General features: G+C 40.9%; 2 protein-coding genes across 3 annotated transcripts in view; one reads left to right on the top strand and one right to left on the bottom strand.

Annotated features, from left to right (window-relative positions):
- Window positions 1-3,399, bottom strand: part of LOC142663486 (uncharacterized) — a 74,905-nt gene extending 71,506 nt beyond the window's left edge. For both annotated transcript variants that reach the window (XM_075842163.1, XM_075842164.1), the window contains exon 1: window positions 3,088-3,399. The gene's annotated coding sequence lies outside the window, so the exon portion shown is untranslated. The remainder of the gene's footprint in view (window positions 1-3,087) is intronic.
- On the top strand, window positions 3,209-18,852 carry LOC142663500 (uncharacterized). The gene is made up of 6 exons (XM_075842207.1): window positions 3,209-3,444; window positions 3,705-3,852; window positions 6,927-7,061; window positions 13,151-13,342; window positions 13,428-13,551; window positions 14,453-18,852. The coding sequence occupies exons 3-6, from the start codon at window positions 6,990-6,992 to the stop codon at window positions 16,069-16,071; spliced, it is 2,007 nt and encodes a 668-aa protein (XP_075698322.1). The 5' UTR covers window positions 3,209-3,444; window positions 3,705-3,852; window positions 6,927-6,989; the 3' UTR covers window positions 16,072-18,852.
- Window positions 18,853-19,495: the final 643 nt, after the last annotated feature.

The raw sequence follows: 19,495 nt of genomic DNA, 5'->3' as shown, positions 1-19,495 counted from the left end.
TAATATGTACAGCACACTATATAGTATATACACCCATATGTAATAATATGTACCGCACACTATATAGTATATACCCCCATATGTAATAATATGTACAGCACGCTATATAGTATATACACCCATGTCATAATATGTACAGCACACTATATAGTATATACACCCATATGTAATAATATGTACAGCACACTATATAGTATATACACCCATATGTAATAATATGTACAGCACACTATATAGTATATACACCCATATGTAATAATATGTACAGCACACTATATAGTATATACCCCCATATGTAATATGTACAGCACACTATACAGTATATACACCCATATGTAATAATATGTACAGCACACTATACAGTATATACCCCCATATGTAATAATATGTACAGCACACTATATAGTATATACCCCATATGTAATAATATGTACAGCACATTATATAGTATATACCCACATATGTAATAATATGTACAGCACACTATATAGTATATACCCCCATATGTAATAATATGTACAGCACACTATATAGTATATACACCCATATGTAATAATATGTACAGCAAACTATATAGTATATACACCCATATGTAATAATATGTACAGCACACTATATAGTATATACACCCATATGTAATATGTACAGCACACTATACAGTATATACACCCATATGTAATATGTACAGCACACTATACAGTATATACCCCATATGTAATAATATGTACAGCACACTATATAGTATATACCCCCATATGTAATATGTACAGCATACTATATAGTATATACTCCCATATGTAATAATATGTACAGCACACTATATAGTATATACACCCATATGTAATAATATGTACAGCACGTTATATAGTATATACACCCATATGTAATAATATGTACAGCACGCTATATAGTATATACACCCATATGTAATAATATGTACAGCACACTATATAGTATATACACCCATATGTAATATGTACAGCACACTATATAGTATATACCCCCATATGTAATATGTACAGCACACTATATAGTATATACCCCCATATGTAATATGTACAGCACACTATATAGTATATACACCCATATGTACAGCACACTATATAGTATATACACCCATATGTAATAATATGTACAGCACACTATATAGTATATACCCCCATATGTAATATGTACAGCACGTTATATAGTATATACCCACATATGTAATAATATGTACAGCACGTTATATAGTATATACCCCCATATGTAATAATATGTACAGCACACTATATAGTATATACCCCATATGTAATAATATGTACAGCACACTATATAGTATATACACCCATATGTAATAATATGTACAGGACGCTATATAGTATATACCCCCATATGTAATAATATGTACAGCACGTTATATACTATATACACCCTTGTGTAATAATATGTACAGCACACTATATAGTATATACCCCATATGTAATAATATGTACAGCACACTATATAGTATATACACCCATATGTAATATGTACAGCACACTATATAGTATATACACCCATATGTAATAATATGTACAGCACACTATATAGTATATACACCCATATGTAATATGTACAGCACACTATATAGTATATACACCCATATGTAATATGTACAGCACACTATATAGTATATACCCACATATGTAATAATATGTACAGCACACTATATAGTATATACACCCATATGTAATAATATGTACAGCACACTATATAGTATATACCCCCATATGTAATAATATGTACAGCACACTATATAGTATATACCCCCATATGTAATAATATGTACAGCACACTATATAGTATATACCCCACATGTAATAATATGTACAGCAGACTATATAGTATATACCCCCATATGTAATATGTACAGAACGTTAGATAGTATATACCCCCATATGTAATATGTACAGCACGTTATATACTATATACACCCATATGTAATAATATGTACAGCACACTATATAGTATATACACCCATATGTAATAATATGTACAGCACACTATATAGTATATACCCCCATATGTAATAATATGTACAGCACACTATATAGTATATACACCCATATGTAATAATATGTACAGCACACTATATAGTATATACACCCATGTGTAATAATATGTACAGCACACTGTATAGTATATACCCCATATGTAATAATATGTACAGCACACTATATAGTATATACACCCATATGTAATAATATGTACAGCACACTATATAGTATATACCCCATATGTAATAATATGTACAGCACACTATATAGTATATACTCCCATATGTAATAATATGTACAGCACGTTATATACTATATACACCCATGTGCAATATATGTACAGCACATTATATAGTATATACCCCCATATGTAATAATATGTACAGCACGCTATATAGTATATACACCCATATGTAATAATATGTAGAGCACGTTATATAGTATATACACCCATATGTAATAATATGTACAGCACACTATATAGTATATACACCCATGTGCAATATATGTACAGCACATTATATAGTATATACCCCCATATGTAATAATATGTACAGCACGCTATATAGTATATACACCCATATGTAATATGTACAGCACACTATATAGTATATACACCCATATGTAATAATATGTACAGCACACTATATAGTATATACCCCCATATGTAATAATATGTACAGCACGCTATATAGTATATACCCCCATATGTAATATGTACAGCACACTATATAGTATATACTCCCATATGTAATAATATGTACAGCACGTTATATACTATATACACCCATGTGCAATATATGTACAGCACATTATATAGTATATACCCCCATATGTAATAATATGTACAGCACGCTATATAGTATATACACCCATATGTAATAATATGTAGAGCACGTTATATACTATATACACCCATGTGTGATATAACGTTAGACAATACCCGGGGTAGAGTGAGATCACTGGGATCTGTACATTCCATTGAGTGTAATGGCAGGAGGAGGCAGATCACTTATCTATGTATACACCGATCATCCCGACTACAGTACAGGCTGACGGGGGCTCTCACCTGTACCCGCCGCTCTTCAGGCTGTCCAGTATGGAGGGGACATGTAATGGAGCAGGGGGAGCCCCAGCTTCTGACAGAACTTACACACCGGATATGAGCTCATCATAAACTTCCTGTCTGGGCTCCAGGCCTCACTATCACTGAGCAGTGGGGTAGCGTCTGCAGACACTAGAGGCTAAAGTACCGTGTCCTGAACATCTCTCACCCGCAGCCAGCCAAGTTACATATATCATATGTATAACATCTATGCTAAACAATGTCTACACCTCCAACACACGAGCCAGGACTTCACCTTCCCCCCTCTAGAAGTCGCTAAAATCCGTGTTGTGGCCTAATTCCTATAACGTACACATAGAGGTAAAGTGTTATGTTTACAAATGTCTCCACCGCGGCAGGACGAATTTCAGTGCGGTCGCCATTTTGTAGGAGTCAAAATTCCATTGAACTAATAGAAATGTTTTTCTCCTGACACGAAGACAACTGTTCAGATTAATTCTTTTTTGTTTTTTTATAAATTGTAATTGTTCCTAGTGGGTCTTACAGCTGCAAACGGTACAACACAAGTAAGTAGAAATTATGTATATCAAAGATTATCAGCTTTTACCTCTCCATAGTAGGATTCAGGAAGTACAAGTCTAAGGACTACAAATCCCAGAATCCCGTGCGGTTTACTTCCAGTGTGGCGTTTAGGGGTGATTGCCTGAAGTGTTATGGAGCTGCCTGGATTTCCTATGAAGCTGACCTTTAATTAAACATGCCTGGAGGGTAAGCTATGGCGCCTGCAATAGTTCACTTACATTCATGGTGTGCGTGCGCATGTTATGATTGGATAATCTGTGCCTGTAATGTCTGTCTGGAAGGATACGGCGCATTTATTTCTCAGGAGTTATAAAGGGGCTTCTTAATATCAGACATTTATGGAATATTGACTGGATATGCCATAAAAGCCTAACTGCTGGGGCAGCCGCCATTTCCGGTGTTGCCGATAGCATCCACCATATATATACGGCACCGTCGGCAAGGGTTCTTGGAAATTGCCGATCAGTTATGGCGTAGGCTCAGAAGCCGAGCCCGTGCCGTCACGCAATATGTCTGATTCTCTCTCCGATCCCAGCCGTTTTGCCCGTTAGATCAGTAGCGACCGTGACATCGAAATGGTTTTTAGCCTATTGCCCCCACCCCCAGATGCGATCCTGTGGTGCTGATTGGTTGCTATGGCAACCGGAGGCCTAACAATAGCCTCTAGGTCTGCCATCTACCTATGCTATTCCCTGTACATAAGTATTGCCATGTATTCTGACCGCGATCAGGCGGTTGCACCTTTTAGGCCTTGTTTATACGGCATGTATTTGACGCGTTTTACACGCCAAAAAAGCGTAAAAAATGCATGCTGTAAGCCTCCCATTGACATCAATGGGAAAACGCATTGTAGTGCATACGACGTGTTTTTTTTTACACACTCGTGTTTCAAAAATGCGTGGTGTAAAAAAAGAAGCGTCCGGTCAATTCTTGGCGCGTAAACGAGACAAACGCCGCTAATTCCCATAGTCAATGGGAGCCCTAATTACGCGCACAAAATGCATTAAAAAGCGCTTTATAAAAACGCTAGCGTTTCTGACACATTTACATGTTGTTGTTTTTGATCGCCATGTGAACAAGGCCTAAATTTCTATTGTGGGAAAAAAAAAAAATGGTACAAAAAAAAGTTTATTTCAAAAATTTTAAATCGCCTTTTTCATTTTTGGGAAAAAAAAATACCTGCATCATTGGTATCGCCGCGTCCGTAATTACCCGAACCATAAATGTAGCCGTGATCAAAAAGTTGCATGTAGCTCCACAATGGTACCAGTAAAAACGCCCCCTCTTCCCCCCAATGTGTCGGCCAGAGGTGATTATCAAGGCCCCAATATTTGGGAACCAGGAAGGGGAAGACTCAAACATCTCTGCTGGAAATGGGGGCGCCCGTATTATACCAGGATAACACTTACATCCACATATGTCATTGCCATACTCAGGGGAACCGGCTTCACAATTTATGGGGTGTGTACAAGTTGGGCACAACACATCGGGCACTGAAATGGCATATCAGTTGGCACCATCCATTGCACAATCACTTCTAAAAAAAACACATGTGGGGTCAAAATGGTCACTACACCCCTTGATAAAAGTGCACCCCTCAAGGCAATTAAGGGGTTTCCTCTGTACAGGTACCTCAGGGTCTTGGCAAAATGCGACACGGCGCCCAGAAACCAATCCAGCAAAATCTGCGCTCCTTCCCTTCTGAGCCCCGCCGTGTGCAGTTGAGGGCCACATATGGGGTATTGCCGTACGAAGGAGAAATTGTGTAAGAGATTATGGGGGGCTTTCTCTCCTATTATCCCTCGTGAATTATTATTTTTTTTTTACCAAAACTACATATTCTTGGAAAAAATATGGTTGTTTATTTTCACGGCCGTAAACGCCACGAAAAACAGCTGAAAATATGGGGGCTGAACGCTTCCATCTGCCCATTAATTTCAATGGGGAAAACGGCGTTCCGTACCCACAGGGCATTTTTTACACAGCCGTTTTTAAATGCCCCGTAAAAAAGTGCATGTCACTTCTTGAGCCGTTTTTCATTGGGTCGATATAAAAACTCCTCCAAAAATGGCCCTAAAAGACGCATCAAAAAACCGCTTGATGCCTAAAAAACGGCTGTAAATCAGAGGCTGTTTTCCCTCGAAAACTGCTCCGTATGTTACAGCCGTTTTTAGTCTAGCGTGTGAACATCCCCTCAGCGTGTTACTGGAAAATATGGATTCAAACATAATATCTGCAAAACAAAATGTTACATTTTCAAATTTCACCTTCACTCCTGTGAAACCACTAAGGGGTTAACCAACTTACCAAATGTTGTTTTGAATACTTTGATGGTGTCATTTTTAAAATGGGGTGATTTTTAGTGGGTTTCTAATATATAGACACCTTAAAGCCACTTCAGAGCTGAATTGGTCCCAAAAATATTTTGTATTGGAAATTGGCTTGAAAAATTGCTGCTAAAGTTATAAATCTTGTAACGTCCTAGAAAAATAAAAGGATGTTTAAAATATGATGCCAACATAAGGGAAATGTAAACTAGTAACTATTTTGTGTGGTATTACTATCTGTCTTACAAGCAGATACATTTACATTTTGGTGTTTTTCACAAATAAACACTGATCTCGACCAATTCTGACCACTAACATGAAGTATGATGTGTCACAAGAAAACAATCTGAAAATCGTTTGGATAAGTAAAAGCATTAAAATGTTATTATCACATGAAGTGACATGTCAGATTTAGCAGACTGTGCCGACTCTTAGACTGCGATAACGTCTCTGACAAGGGGCCTTGTACACGGCCCGACATGGGTTGTGAAAACGAGCGCCGATCCACGAGACAGCTTGTCGATCAGCGCTTGTTTGCTCCTTTCACAAGGAGCGTTGATCGGTTATATATGGGGACGAGTGATTGTTACTACGATTGCTCGTCCCCGTACATTTACACCATGTTGGCATCAGGGACATGTGCTGCGGACTAGCGACCATTTTATTGGCCGGGTAAACGAGCAGATCAGCCAATAAATGAGCGTTTGCTTGTTCATCGGTTGCTTGCTGCCTTGTTTACATAGGGCAATGAGGGCTCGTTTTTCCAATCATTGGCCCGTGTAAAATGGTCTTTAGTGGATGGAGCGGGTGCCACTCACAAGCGCCTGTTCCGCACTTCTCCAACATTCTTTATGGGGACTGAAGTATAATTTGACGGTAAATTTAAATGTGTGAGAATTTTTTTCTATTGTTTATCTTATTTTTTTTTGGTAGGTTTTGATCACCTCCGAAGGAAACGGTAAAACAAACATTTTACGTTTCCAATCTTCTTCTACGATGGACAAAAGCCACATTACCGAGAGGATACTGAAACTCACCTTGGAGATCATCTACCTGCTGACTGGAGAGGTGAAGGATTCTAGTAACATGACTTGTTAGGCTGAATTCAGACAACGGCCAACACGCACGTTGTTTCAACAGACCGTGTGTAGGATCCGTTGAAGAATACAACATGTCCTATTTTCTTCCGTTTTCACGGATCCCTCGATAGACTCAAGTCTATGGGGATCCATGCAACTCGGACTTTGAAAACATCCGTTTTTCACGTCCGAGTTTGCACTCGTTCGTGTGAATCTGGCCTTACTATAAAACTATTGAAAATGAAGGGTTCTGGGAATGTCACATGACTTCACTAAATTACTAAAACATGTTAGTGACTGTAGAAACTCAAGGTTTCTGAGACTATTGTACCGACATTGTCAGCTCCTTGGGCCCCATACAGTGTCCGGTGCCTGGTGGGATACTCAAGACAAAAGCAAACTTATGCCCCTTGGGGGCTGGCACATCAGACCCAATGATCGGGCAAACGCTGGTTCATCGGCTAAGTGTATCATTTATGTAGCAAGAAATATCATTGTTGTCGGCCCCGACGTGATAGAAATGAATGGGAAGAGTGATCGTAGTAACAATCGCTCGTCCCCATACTTAACCAATCATTGATCCTTTTGGAAGAAGCAAATAAGTGCCGATCAATGTGCTGCCTCATTGATCGGCTCACGTCGGGCCCTGTAAGAGGACACAGAGAAAGGGGAAGAGTCTGGAGTGTCCTATGGAGAAGAAACAGAAGGAGGATCTTCTATATTACCAAAACGTACTCATGACGGGAGAGGTGAAGTATTGTGGAAATAGATTAACGTGACTCTTCTATGTTGCTAGATATAATCAGAACTTAGGAGGTAAGAGATTTGGGGGAATATATTAATAGTTAGTAAGGTTTAAAAAAAGAAAAAGAGAGATGTTCATCAAGTTCAACCAAGAGATGATAGAGGACCTGGATGGATGAAGGAAAGGGATATGGGTCATCTTTAGAACTTTGCTTTACCCTATTGATCTAAAGGAAGACAAAAAAAAAAACCCTAAGGCATGAACCAATCCTTCCCTACCGGCGATCAGACTGAATCAACATTCAAATAAGGAATACAAAAAATAGAAATCCACATGATATGCAATAAATGTCCGATTGATGCATATCCCCCCACTTCTAGGACCCACACCTATCTGACATATATGGCATAATCTGTGGATATACCGTAAATGTCCGACATGAGAATTCCCCTTTCAGGTAAAAAAGCCAAGACACCTCTGGAGACTGAACCTTTTTTTTCTCGAGACGGAGGGAGCGCCCCCTTGTTTTTTGAGGGGGTTTTACACGGAAAACTTTTTCACTATATTTCTTGTATAAGTTATTCATATATTTATATAAGTTGTCTCTTTTCAAGACTAAATAGGTTTAATTATTTTGGCAATATGTCCAGGCCGAGCCCCATAACAAACCAGATCCATTTGAAATGATGAGGGCCTAGTCCCGATAAAAAAAACACACCTTTGAGCAGAGCATGCTGGGACATCGGCACACACACCACATAAGTAGAAAATGCAGATTGCGAGGCATCAAACCGCAGACCCTTAAATTAAACACAGAGCTCCCTGATGCAGTCGAAACTGCAGAACATGAAAGCGCAGGGCCAAGTAGCGCTGTAGCACACAGCTCTATGCCCTGGCTGTTGCTAACAGCCATGGGCACTGGGCAGAATGTCAGGGGTCAATCTTTTGGCCCCTGAACATGTGATCGCTGTGACAACCAATCACAGCGATCACATGCATTTCTGCATAGAAAACAGTGTGCACGCGATCGCGTGCACACAGCCCTGTGCCCTCGCTGTTACCGACAGCTCTGGGCACTGGGCAGAGTATCAGGGACCAATCTGATGGTCCCTGAACATGTGGTCGCTGTGACAACCAATCACAGCGATCACATGCATTTCTGCTTATAAAACAGTGTGCACGCGATCGCGTGCACACAGCCCTGTGCCCGCGATGGCGTGCACACAGCCCTGTGCCCTCGCTGTTACCAACAGCTCTGGGCACTGGGCAGAGTATCAGGGACCAATCTGATGGTCCCTGAACATGTGGTCGCTGTGAAAATCACAGCGACCACATTTGTTTTATTTTGACTTTTCTGGCAGTAAATCTCCTGCCTCTTTTCTTCTCCTCAAATATTGTTTCAGTTTGAGGAGAAAAAGAGACTCGGGAGAATTGCTGCCAGAAGATTACAGTGAAAAAAAAAAAAAACAGTTACACTATAAAACATTCTCTGTATAGATAGATTTCTATCTATCTATACAATCTATCTATCCATCTATCTTTTTTTCTATCTATCTACCTTTCTTTCTTTTATTCTATTAGAATAGGCAGGTAGGGAGTATATAATTATATATATATCCACATATATATAATATATATAGCAATAGCGGTTTATTTTTTTGTTAGCGGTAGTGTAGATATATATAGCAGTTAGGCCCCATGCACACGACAGCAAAAAACCTCCGTTTTTGCGGACCGCAACTGCGGTCCGCAAAAACTGAGCCATTCACTTTCATTGAACGCTGACACCTTTCAGTAGCACTACGGAAGGGTGTCAGTGCCGTGGAAATGTTCCGGGAATTATGGAACATGTCTGTTCTTTCGCATTTTGCGGGCCGTGCTCCCATACTTTGTATGGGAGCACGGCCCGAAAATGCGGCTGTCAGTCAGCGGCCGGCCGTGCCCGCGATCGCGGACAGCAATTGCGGGCACGGTCGTGTGCATGGGGCCTTAGTTTGTGTGTTTTATAAAAAAATAAAATTTGTTTAGTTAGTGTTAGTGTTAGTTACGTTATGGCGAGGAAGTTGTTTAGCGCCGAGGAGGCATACGCCATGCTGTGGTCTGAGTCGGAGACCGCATCAGAGATGGCGTCCGAGATGGAACCTGTTTTAGGTAGTGACGATGACAGCGTCACTTCAGGTTCATCTTCAGGGGACGTTGTCCCTGATGCAGTCGAAACTGCAGAACATGAAAGCGCAGGGCCAAGTAGCGCTGTAGCACGGGACAGCCTGGTCCCTCCAGTCCAGGCTCTTGTATGGGCACCTGCCCCATCTTTTGGGCCTAGAATCCACGGATTTACGACCACTCCTGGCATAACCGTGGACAATACAAATTTTGTCCAAATGGATTACTTCCATTTATTTATAACGGACGACATCCTAAATCAGATTGTCCACGAAACAAATTTATATGCCACGCAATATATAAGGCAGAAACCTTCATCCACCCATGCCAGAGATTGGACGCCCACCAATTTGCAGGAATTAAAAAAAAATTTGGGGCTCACCCTAAATATGGGTATTGTCAAAAAGCCCTCCATTAGGTCTTACTGGTCAACAAGACCCGCCCAAGCCACCCCAGTATATTCTGCAGTAATGCCCAGGTCTCGTTATGAGACAATAATGAGGTTCCTCCACTTCAATGACCACGCACAGGCCCCCCCAAGTACCGATGCAAACCGGGATCGGTTGTTCAAAATAAGACCGCTAATAAATTCCCTGAATAATTTATTTCTGCAACTCTACACTCCTGAGCAGAATGTAAGTGTGGACGAGCAGATATTTTGGAAGTGTTATAGAAACTCTGTTGAGTTTTGTAAAACCAGCTTTGAAAAAAAGCGATATGTGAAATAATCTTCTATCGTCCGCCCTCCTACTTCTCTATGTGATAAATAAGGCCACATATTTGGTATCCCCGTGCACGGGAGAAGTGGCAGAATGTGAACGGAGATTAATTTTGACCGTGGTCTATACTGTGTGTGAAAAATGCTGGTATAAACTGACGCATTTGCTAAAAAATTGCTAATTTTATTTTGTTCCATCCTATTCAAGAAACTTTCAGAAGAAAACTGGACTGTCTAAAAATATGATAAACCCCTTGAAGAAAACCTTGTGGGGTCTGCTTGCGTGAATGAAGTCATTTATGGGGTGATTCTAATCTTTCAGCAGCATTAGGCCCCCCAGAAAACAGTATGCGGCTATAAAGTCAAGTGCAGAATTCCTGGACCGAAAAGGCCAAAAAGCCTCCTTTTATGCCAAGCCCTGGCACATGCCCGCACAGTGAATAAGGCACACATATTTGGTATCCCCATGCACGGGAGAAGTGGAAGAACGTGAAAGGAGATGAATTTTGGCCGTGGTCCATACCGTGTGTGAAAAATACTAGCCTAAACTGACGCATTTGCTAAAAAAGTGCTGATTTTATTTTGTTCCATCTTATTCAAGAAACTTTCAGAAGAAAACTGGACTTGCTAAAAATATGATAAACCCCTTGAAGGAAACCTTGTGGGGTCTACTTGTGTGAATGAAGTCATTTATGGGGTGTTTCTAATGTTTCAGCAGCATTAGGCCCCCCAGAAAACAGTACACTGCTATAAAATCAAATGCAGAATTCCTGGACCAAAAAGCCTCCTTTTATGCCAAGCCCTGGCACATGCCCGCACAGTGAATAAGGCACACATATTTGGTATCCCCATGCACGGGAGAAGTGGAAGAATGTGAAAGGAGATGAATTTTCACCGTGGTCTATACCGTGTGTGAAAAATGCTAGCCTAAACTGACGCATTTGCTAAAAAAGTGCTGATTTTATTTTGTTCCATCTTATTCAAGAAACTTTCAGAAGAAAACTGGACTTGCTAAAAATATGATAAACCCCTTGAAGGAAACCTTGTGGGGTCTACTTGTGTGAATGAAGTCATTTATGGGGTGTTTCTAATGTTTCAGCAGCATTAGGCCCCCCAGAAAACAGTATGCGTCTCTAAAATCAAATGCAAAATTCCTGGACCGAAAAGGCCAAAAAGCCTCCTTTTATGCCAAGCCCTGGCACATGCCCGCACAGCGAATAAGGCACACATATTTGGTATCCCCATGCACGGGAGAAGTGGAAGAATGTGAAAGGAGATTAATTTTGTCCGTGGACTATACCGTGTGTGAAAAATACTAGCCTAAACTGACGCATTTGCTAAAAAAGTCCTGATTTTATTTTGTTCCATCTTATTCAAGAAACTTTCAGAAGAAAACTGGACTTGCTAAAAATATGATAAACCCCTTGAAGGAAACCTTGTGGGGTCTACTTGTGCGAATGAAGTCATTTATGGGGTGATTCTAATGTTTCAGCAGCATTACACCCCCCAGAAAACAGTATGCGGCTATAAAATCAAATGCAAAATTCGTGGACCGAAAAGGCCGAAAAGCCTCCTTTTATGCCAAGCCCTGGCACATGCCCGCACAGTGAATAAGGCACACATATTTGGTATCCCCATGCACGGGAGAAGTGGAAAAATGTGAAAGGAGATTCATTTTGTCCGTGGTCCATACCGTGTGTGAAAAATGCTAGCATAAACTGGCGCAATTGCTAAATTCTTGAATTTTTTTCCAATTTTGCCCACTTTAGAGAAAAAAATAAAAATGATATATACTGACAAATGCCACTAAAACAAAGCCCTATCTGTCCTTTAAAAAGAGTGTAAAATTCAAAGATGAACTTTATTCACCTGCTGAGTTATAGTCATCTAAAGAAGCGCATAGCAAAATTGTGAAATTTGCTCTGGTCATTTAGCTGTAAAACAGCCTAGTCCTTAACCGGTTAACTTCCCTCTCCTCGCTCCCAGCTTCTCTTCACAGTTGTGTGCGGTGGTGCAGACAAGGTCCCAATGCTGGCTAGTGCCAAGACCTTGTGTGGTGGCCCATCATGACTGAGGGGCTTGTTGTGGCAGGGGGCCTATGGGCTCCTTATGCTTTGGAGCCAGGTTGCAGCACTGGGATCCCTATAGCTACACCACAGGAGAGGGGATAAGCTGCTGCCATACACCTCTGATAGTAGCTTATCTCTAGGGTGAAACACACCATCGGGCATGTTGAAATGGAAGTGCCCATCATTCTATCCCATGATGGAAGAAAGAGCTGAACTTTACCCTGTATGTAGAAAATCAGGAGGTTATGGTCGGCCCACTGATGTAATTTATATATGTAATGAAGATGTAACCAAAAGTGACAAGGACAGTGACTCCATATTGGCTAACAATGCTTAACTGTAGACCAGACCATAAGTTCTAGTTCTCCTGTAATGTTTTGTAGGATTACTCAGTGGTTAATACAGCTGGTAAGCATGTCGGAACCATCCGTGGACATCCCCGTCAGACAGGAGGATTGTGCAAGACGGCAAGCCGTATCACAGATCCTCCACCATTTTCAGAGGTTTGTGAAAAGAACAATGAGAAGAAGATCCTGGACCTCACCAACAAGATCATTGAGCTGCTGACTGGAGAGGTGAGGACTACTGGGAATGCTGGGACTTTATATAATAAGACAAGGTATAATGTGTCTGGGTGATGACTGTATCATTGTGTGTCAGGTTCCTATAAGATATGAGGACATCATCGTCTGTTTCTCCATGGAGGAGTGGGAGTATATAGAAGAACACAAGGATCTGTACAAGGACGTCATGATGGAGGACCACCCGTTTCTTGGTGCTAGTGGTAAGATCAGGTTTATTGATCTTCTTTATCATCATCAACATCACTCCTCGTGTAGATTTTGATCTAGGTTTCTGATTGAGGAGCTTGCTGGAAAAGGGTTAAAATGTTCTGAAGATAAGCTTACCTTCGGATAGGTCTAGTACAACAGCAGTGTTCTCCAAGATATCAGGACCATATAGGAGGGTTTTGAATAATTGTTTTCTCATTTAAGCATTTGTTTGTTTTTTGTAACTTTCTGTTCTTCGGTAGGTTGCCTACTACAAAGATACAGCTTCTTTGTATCCTGTATACAGAGCAGCTGTATCGTGCACTGAGACCTGTATCCGTCAGGTCAGCGGGACTGACAGGTTGAGTAACAGCAGGTTGTGGGTGTCTCTTACACGCAGGATCGAGCGGTTACCAATCACATCTAAGTTCATAACCAGGATCGACTTGTAATTGATCACATTTAGGTTCATAACCTGTGATTGACACGCAGGATCGAGATGTTACCAGAGACATACAGGATCCGCTGACCTGACAGATACAGGATTGAGTTCAAGATACAGCTGCTCTGTATACAGAATACAAAGCAGCTGTATCTCAAAAAAGTGAACACATTGATAGACATGGGAAGCTGGACGGTGGGCAGAAAGGGCACCAGAACCAACACAGTTGCCAAATTAACTCATAGGTAATTAGTTAAGGGCACTGAGAAGGATATTACCGAATGAGCCGGTTCTATACAGCAATTAATTTGTATTTTGGAACTTTTTAACCTTTTACAGAGTAGTCAGTTTTTATTTTACCCAAAATGGATAGTGCCTTTTGAAACGTATCCGCACTGGCTGGAGATGCCCTCCGGCATGGGTCTGATTAGTCACCATCTTAAAGCTTTAATACATTTTTATGTTTTTTTTAGATTTTCCGAGCTCCGAGAACTTGTCAATGAAGCTTAATTTCCATATGCTATCCCCTGACACTGTATGTGAGGATCATTCATTGACGTTCTGTCAGCCAACGGCCAAAAGCAATGTTTTTGAAGATGTCCAAGAGGTAACTCTCCGAATAGAACATGATCAAGCTACCAATGTGTCCACCTGTACAAAATACACACAGACAGAACCTGCCGACAGTGGTGGAGTGGTATTGTTTGGGGACGAAGAAGCTGATGTTGTGTTCATGACCACAGAAAATACTCTGTTGGGATATCCATCTGACGACACCAAAACTTTTCATAGAGGGAATCAAAAAGACTCTGAGTTTTGTTTAACTGAACAGATACAAAACACATCAGAACAAAGGGAGATGGAGTCGGGTGACATTGGCATTCTTGCCGTTGATAATATTTACGCGCCCACATGTCTCGAATCTGCTGATCTTACAAACCGGCCAACTGAGTGGGTGACCAGTTTAAACTTTGTAGAATGTCCATTAACCCCGCACATAGACACCCGATATACGTCTAGTTGTATTATTGAGGTTGCATCCATTTGTGAAGAAGGAAATGTCACCAGCACAGATGTTTACACTCCCGCAGACCATGAAACAACGTTGAACACATGTGCCAAAATGGACGAGATGCCCACATCATGGAGGAAGGATTTAATGTACACCAACATCTATACACCAGCAGAATTAACACAAGAAGATTTAACTAGTATAAAAAAAGAACTGATTTCGTGGGAAAATGGAAGCCTGGAGCTCCAGAACATGAATATACCTCCAAAACCTATGGAAGAAAAAGCAGTGTCCCCTACTGGTAATACTGTACAGTGGAATGGAAGTCAGGCTCCCAAAGAATCGTATCCGTCATCAGAGGATGCATCCCATATTAAGAAAGAAGATGAACAAGGCGATATTTCAGACCACTACCTAAGTCCGGGACAAACCCAACCTACGCAAGCTCCGGTTGACCCGGAAGATGGCAAAAAAGATGCCATAAAGAAGCAAAAAGTGAATAAAAAGAAGTCGATAACAAGTGATACTACAGACGATGAAGATGATAATGCTGCATCCCAAACGTCTCGTTGTTCTGATTGTAAAAAGTGTTTTTCCAGTGATACAAAGTTAGCCAAACACAGGCTGATGTGTAGAGGTCGAAAGCCCCACGTCTGTTCCGGCTGTGGAAAATGTTTTGCTAGCGCGTCCTATCTTGTGATACACGAGAGAATTCACACAGGAGAGAAACCATACTCTTGTTCTCACTGTGGCAAAAGCTTCACACGGAAACCAGATCTGATCCGTCACGAAAGGATACACACGGGAGAGAAGCCATTCGCCTGCCCGGAATGTGGTAAACGTTTTACCAGTGTTTCCAATATATTTATGCATAGGAGAATTCATACAGGAGAAAAGCCTTTTCCTTGTTCCGAATGTGGCAAACGTTTCATCAAAAAGTCCGACCTGGTCCGCCATGAGAAAATTCACCTGCCACAGAAGCCCCTGCCTTGTTCTCAGTGTGGGAAAAATTTTAGTTCAAAAACTATCCTAAGTAAACATATGGCGGTTCACACAGCAGAGACTAAGGGAGGCAGTTGACTTTTTCCTGTATGTTGTGCAAAAGAAAAATGCTAGTTGACGTATATTTGATATAAAATATGTACATTTTGTATGTTGAGCATCTAGATAGTCACATGAGAAAATAATCAGTCTGTGATCTTTCTCAATAGCCAAAGTTTTATCATATTAAGTTTGATATTAAAAATAAGAAACCTCCAAACACACTCCGCCCCCCTGAAGAAGATCTGCCAGTGGTCCAATCATAGACACTGATACCATTTAGTTACTTTCTTAAAGGGATTGTCTGAAATTCGAGAAAAAGTTCTGACTACTCCCCTTCTCGAAAACACTTTTTACCATGGGTTGTCGGGTATTGCAGCTCAGCCCCATTTACTTGAAAGCCAAGAACATGTCAACATTGGGTAGAAAATTCCATTCACAGAATTGATAGATTAAAAATATCTGTTTAATTCTAAGCCTATAGGATCATGTGATATGGCGGCCACCGTGGAAGACCAATTCTGGCAACTTTTATGGTAAATATAAGGATGACCTTCTACAGGGCCCCCGATAATCTGTCTTCTCTCGCCGCATGTGTGCTCTCCAAATCACGGCTTGTCCCGTCTCCCGAAACACACCATGAGCATCACAATCTGGCCATATATATCAATATGTATTCTTCATGGAATTCATTTTGGTGGTTTTAGTAAAATTAAATACAAAAACGATAGTAATATGTTTTGTATGGCAACATATCATGAAAGGAGCTATTACCATATAAATATTCGGAAGACCCATTCAAACACTATGTGAGGAGATCTCATAAAAAGGGAATTTTTACCTGGTGAATTAAATTCCCGGTGTATCCTAATGGGTGATGAATCCGCAAAATACAAAGTGAACAAAACATTTCCTCGCCGGGAGCCTGAACTTTTCTTCATACAAAATATTTTTATCAGTCATGTAATAAGACTTCCCCCTGTATTATGCAGCCCAGGTAAAGGAGGCGAAGACAGCTGCTTGTAAAGGGATAACCTGAGTCTCACTACATACAAACAGCAGCCACACACTGAGGAGAATGCTGTGTCAGGATTTACCTTTGCTGCTTCTACTATCCTCTTACTCCTGCTGCTCCACAAGGGTATATTCAGACATTGTGGTTCGGTTAAAACTGCATGCGGTGAAAAACTAAACTGCATTGAAAAATAGACTTCAAACGCAACATCTGAATGGACCTTTAAACGTAGGAATCCATCTTAAATTGCTACTTATATAACATCCAACAAAAAGTAAGATCGCAGCAGAGATGTTCCCTGTACACATGCTGCACGCTCAGCCCCCCCCCCCCATGGTGGTTTCTCCCTGCTTAGGCCCCATGCATACGACTGTTGCGGGCCTGCTCCCATTATAAAGTATGGGAGCACGGTCCATAAAAAGCAAAATATACGGGAAGGTGTCCGTGTAGAATAGAAATGAATGGGTCCTTAATTACGGACGATTTTACCGGTTGTGTGCGTGGGGCCTTAGGCCTCTTTAACACTACATTCTGAGCCTTCGGTTAGAGGTATACAACAGGAGGACTCCAGAAGGCTGGGACGTATCACACTGAATATACATACAGTGGGATATGTCGCTAGTCAGCCCCCTCCCTCTCTCCCACAAATTCCCCCACAGCCCAGTACACGGCCACCACACAGACACTCGGCAGTCTGACCTTTCAAGCGGTCTGAGTCCCCAGTTGCTTTTATCCTCTGCGTGGGGAGCTCCAGTGACGTAACTATCCCCATTCTGTCGTGGCTAGAGGTTAAAAGCAGACAGGGACTCCGGCAGCTTTGAAGGTCTTGCCGCAACAGAGGGGGGATAGTCCGGCTGCCGTGCGGTTGAGTATGTGTGTGACTTTAGAGGAGAGCGCTTAAAGTGGAATATGTCGCTAGGCAGACCCCCTCCCTCTCTTTCACAACTTCCCGCCCAGCCCAACGCTATATTTTTTTAAATTTTCAAAGTAAAAATACATTATTTGAGAAAGGATTTAGATTTTGGTCTCCTATTACTTCATGAGGTTTGCCAGGAAGTGATGGGCTGACCACGTATTGACGTTTTGTTTTTGTATTTTTGGAAAAACTGTGATACACCAACATAAATGAATGGCCAAAAATGAATCTGTTAGCTGAAATAGTCCTCTAGGTGAGCCAAAACTAAATATTACAATGGAAAGCTCAAAACGATTAGGTCTCCTGCACACGGGAAGGAAATGCTGCGCAAATTCAGTAACTAAGCAAGATAAATTGACATTCGGCAAAATGAGAATCCAATTTTTTACGCATCGTGAATGAGATTTGTTCAAATCCGATCCACATTGTTGTGACTGTAATACGCTGCAGAATTTCCATCCAGTGTGCAGGGGGTCTTAGAGTGGATGTTCTGTTTCGAGGACTGTGATGATTCTTTAACACCATTGCCAATTTAATATATTTTCAGAGAAACAAGGATCAAATTTAGAATAAACATATTAAAAAAATAGTGGGCCAAGAGATCTGTGGCCATGCCTATAGCTACCCATTAAATATCTACAATATGTATATATGTGACCCCCTACAATACTCAGGCCTTATTCAGACGGTCCTGTTCGGCCCGATAATACGAACCGCGTGTCGGTCGTATTTCCCGGACCGACCACAGTTCAGGGATACAGGCTTCTGGCATCGTAGTTATCTATGAAACTAGGAGTTCCTGCATTCCCGAAGAAATGATGTCCCGGACTGAAAACATGATTTCAGTCCGGGACCGTATTCCCGCGCAGAGGCAGGGACTCCTAGTTTCATAGATAACTATGATGCCAGAAGCCTGTATCCCTGAACTGTGGTCGGTCTGGGAAATACGTCCGACACACAGTCCGTATATGACGGACCGAATACTGCCGTCTGAATAAGACCTTACAGACGGGAAACCCTTCGAAAAATTCTCAGTTGTGTAATTTGTTTTTATATTAAAATAAGGTAATAAAGTGTTTTGTAAGTGATTTTAAAAGACGATATAAAGCAGAAATATACAATAGTTATGTTTAGTTAATATAAATTACTTTTTTTTATTTTTACGATGTTGCATGAATTTAAGGACTTTTTTTACATGTAAAATAAAATGGGACGCCTAAGTCACATCCAGATTATAATATATATACAGTATATATATGTGCTTGTTTTTGAAGACATGTAGCCAGATTTACGAAGACTAACATTAGTATGAAGCCTGCAGGAGTAAGATGCAAATAATTTAAGAAGCGCACACCTCTTCAGAAATTTGTCAAATCTTCTGCTGTTCATGGGCCGGAGAGGGAAACTTCTGCTGTTACGAGCTCGCGTAGATTTCCGCTATAATTTACGACATCTTCTGATGTAAATTTGTCGGACCATGAGAGGCCCTACACCTTATGCTAAGCCCTGACGACTTTTTTTTTTAAAGTGGT

The sequence above is a fragment of the Rhinoderma darwinii genome, chromosome 11, assembly GCF_050947455.1.
Source record: "Rhinoderma darwinii isolate aRhiDar2 chromosome 11, aRhiDar2.hap1, whole genome shotgun sequence".
NCBI classification, from domain to species: domain Eukaryota; kingdom Metazoa; phylum Chordata; class Amphibia; order Anura; family Rhinodermatidae; genus Rhinoderma; species Rhinoderma darwinii.
This window is presented reverse-complemented; position numbering and strand designations above follow the sequence as displayed.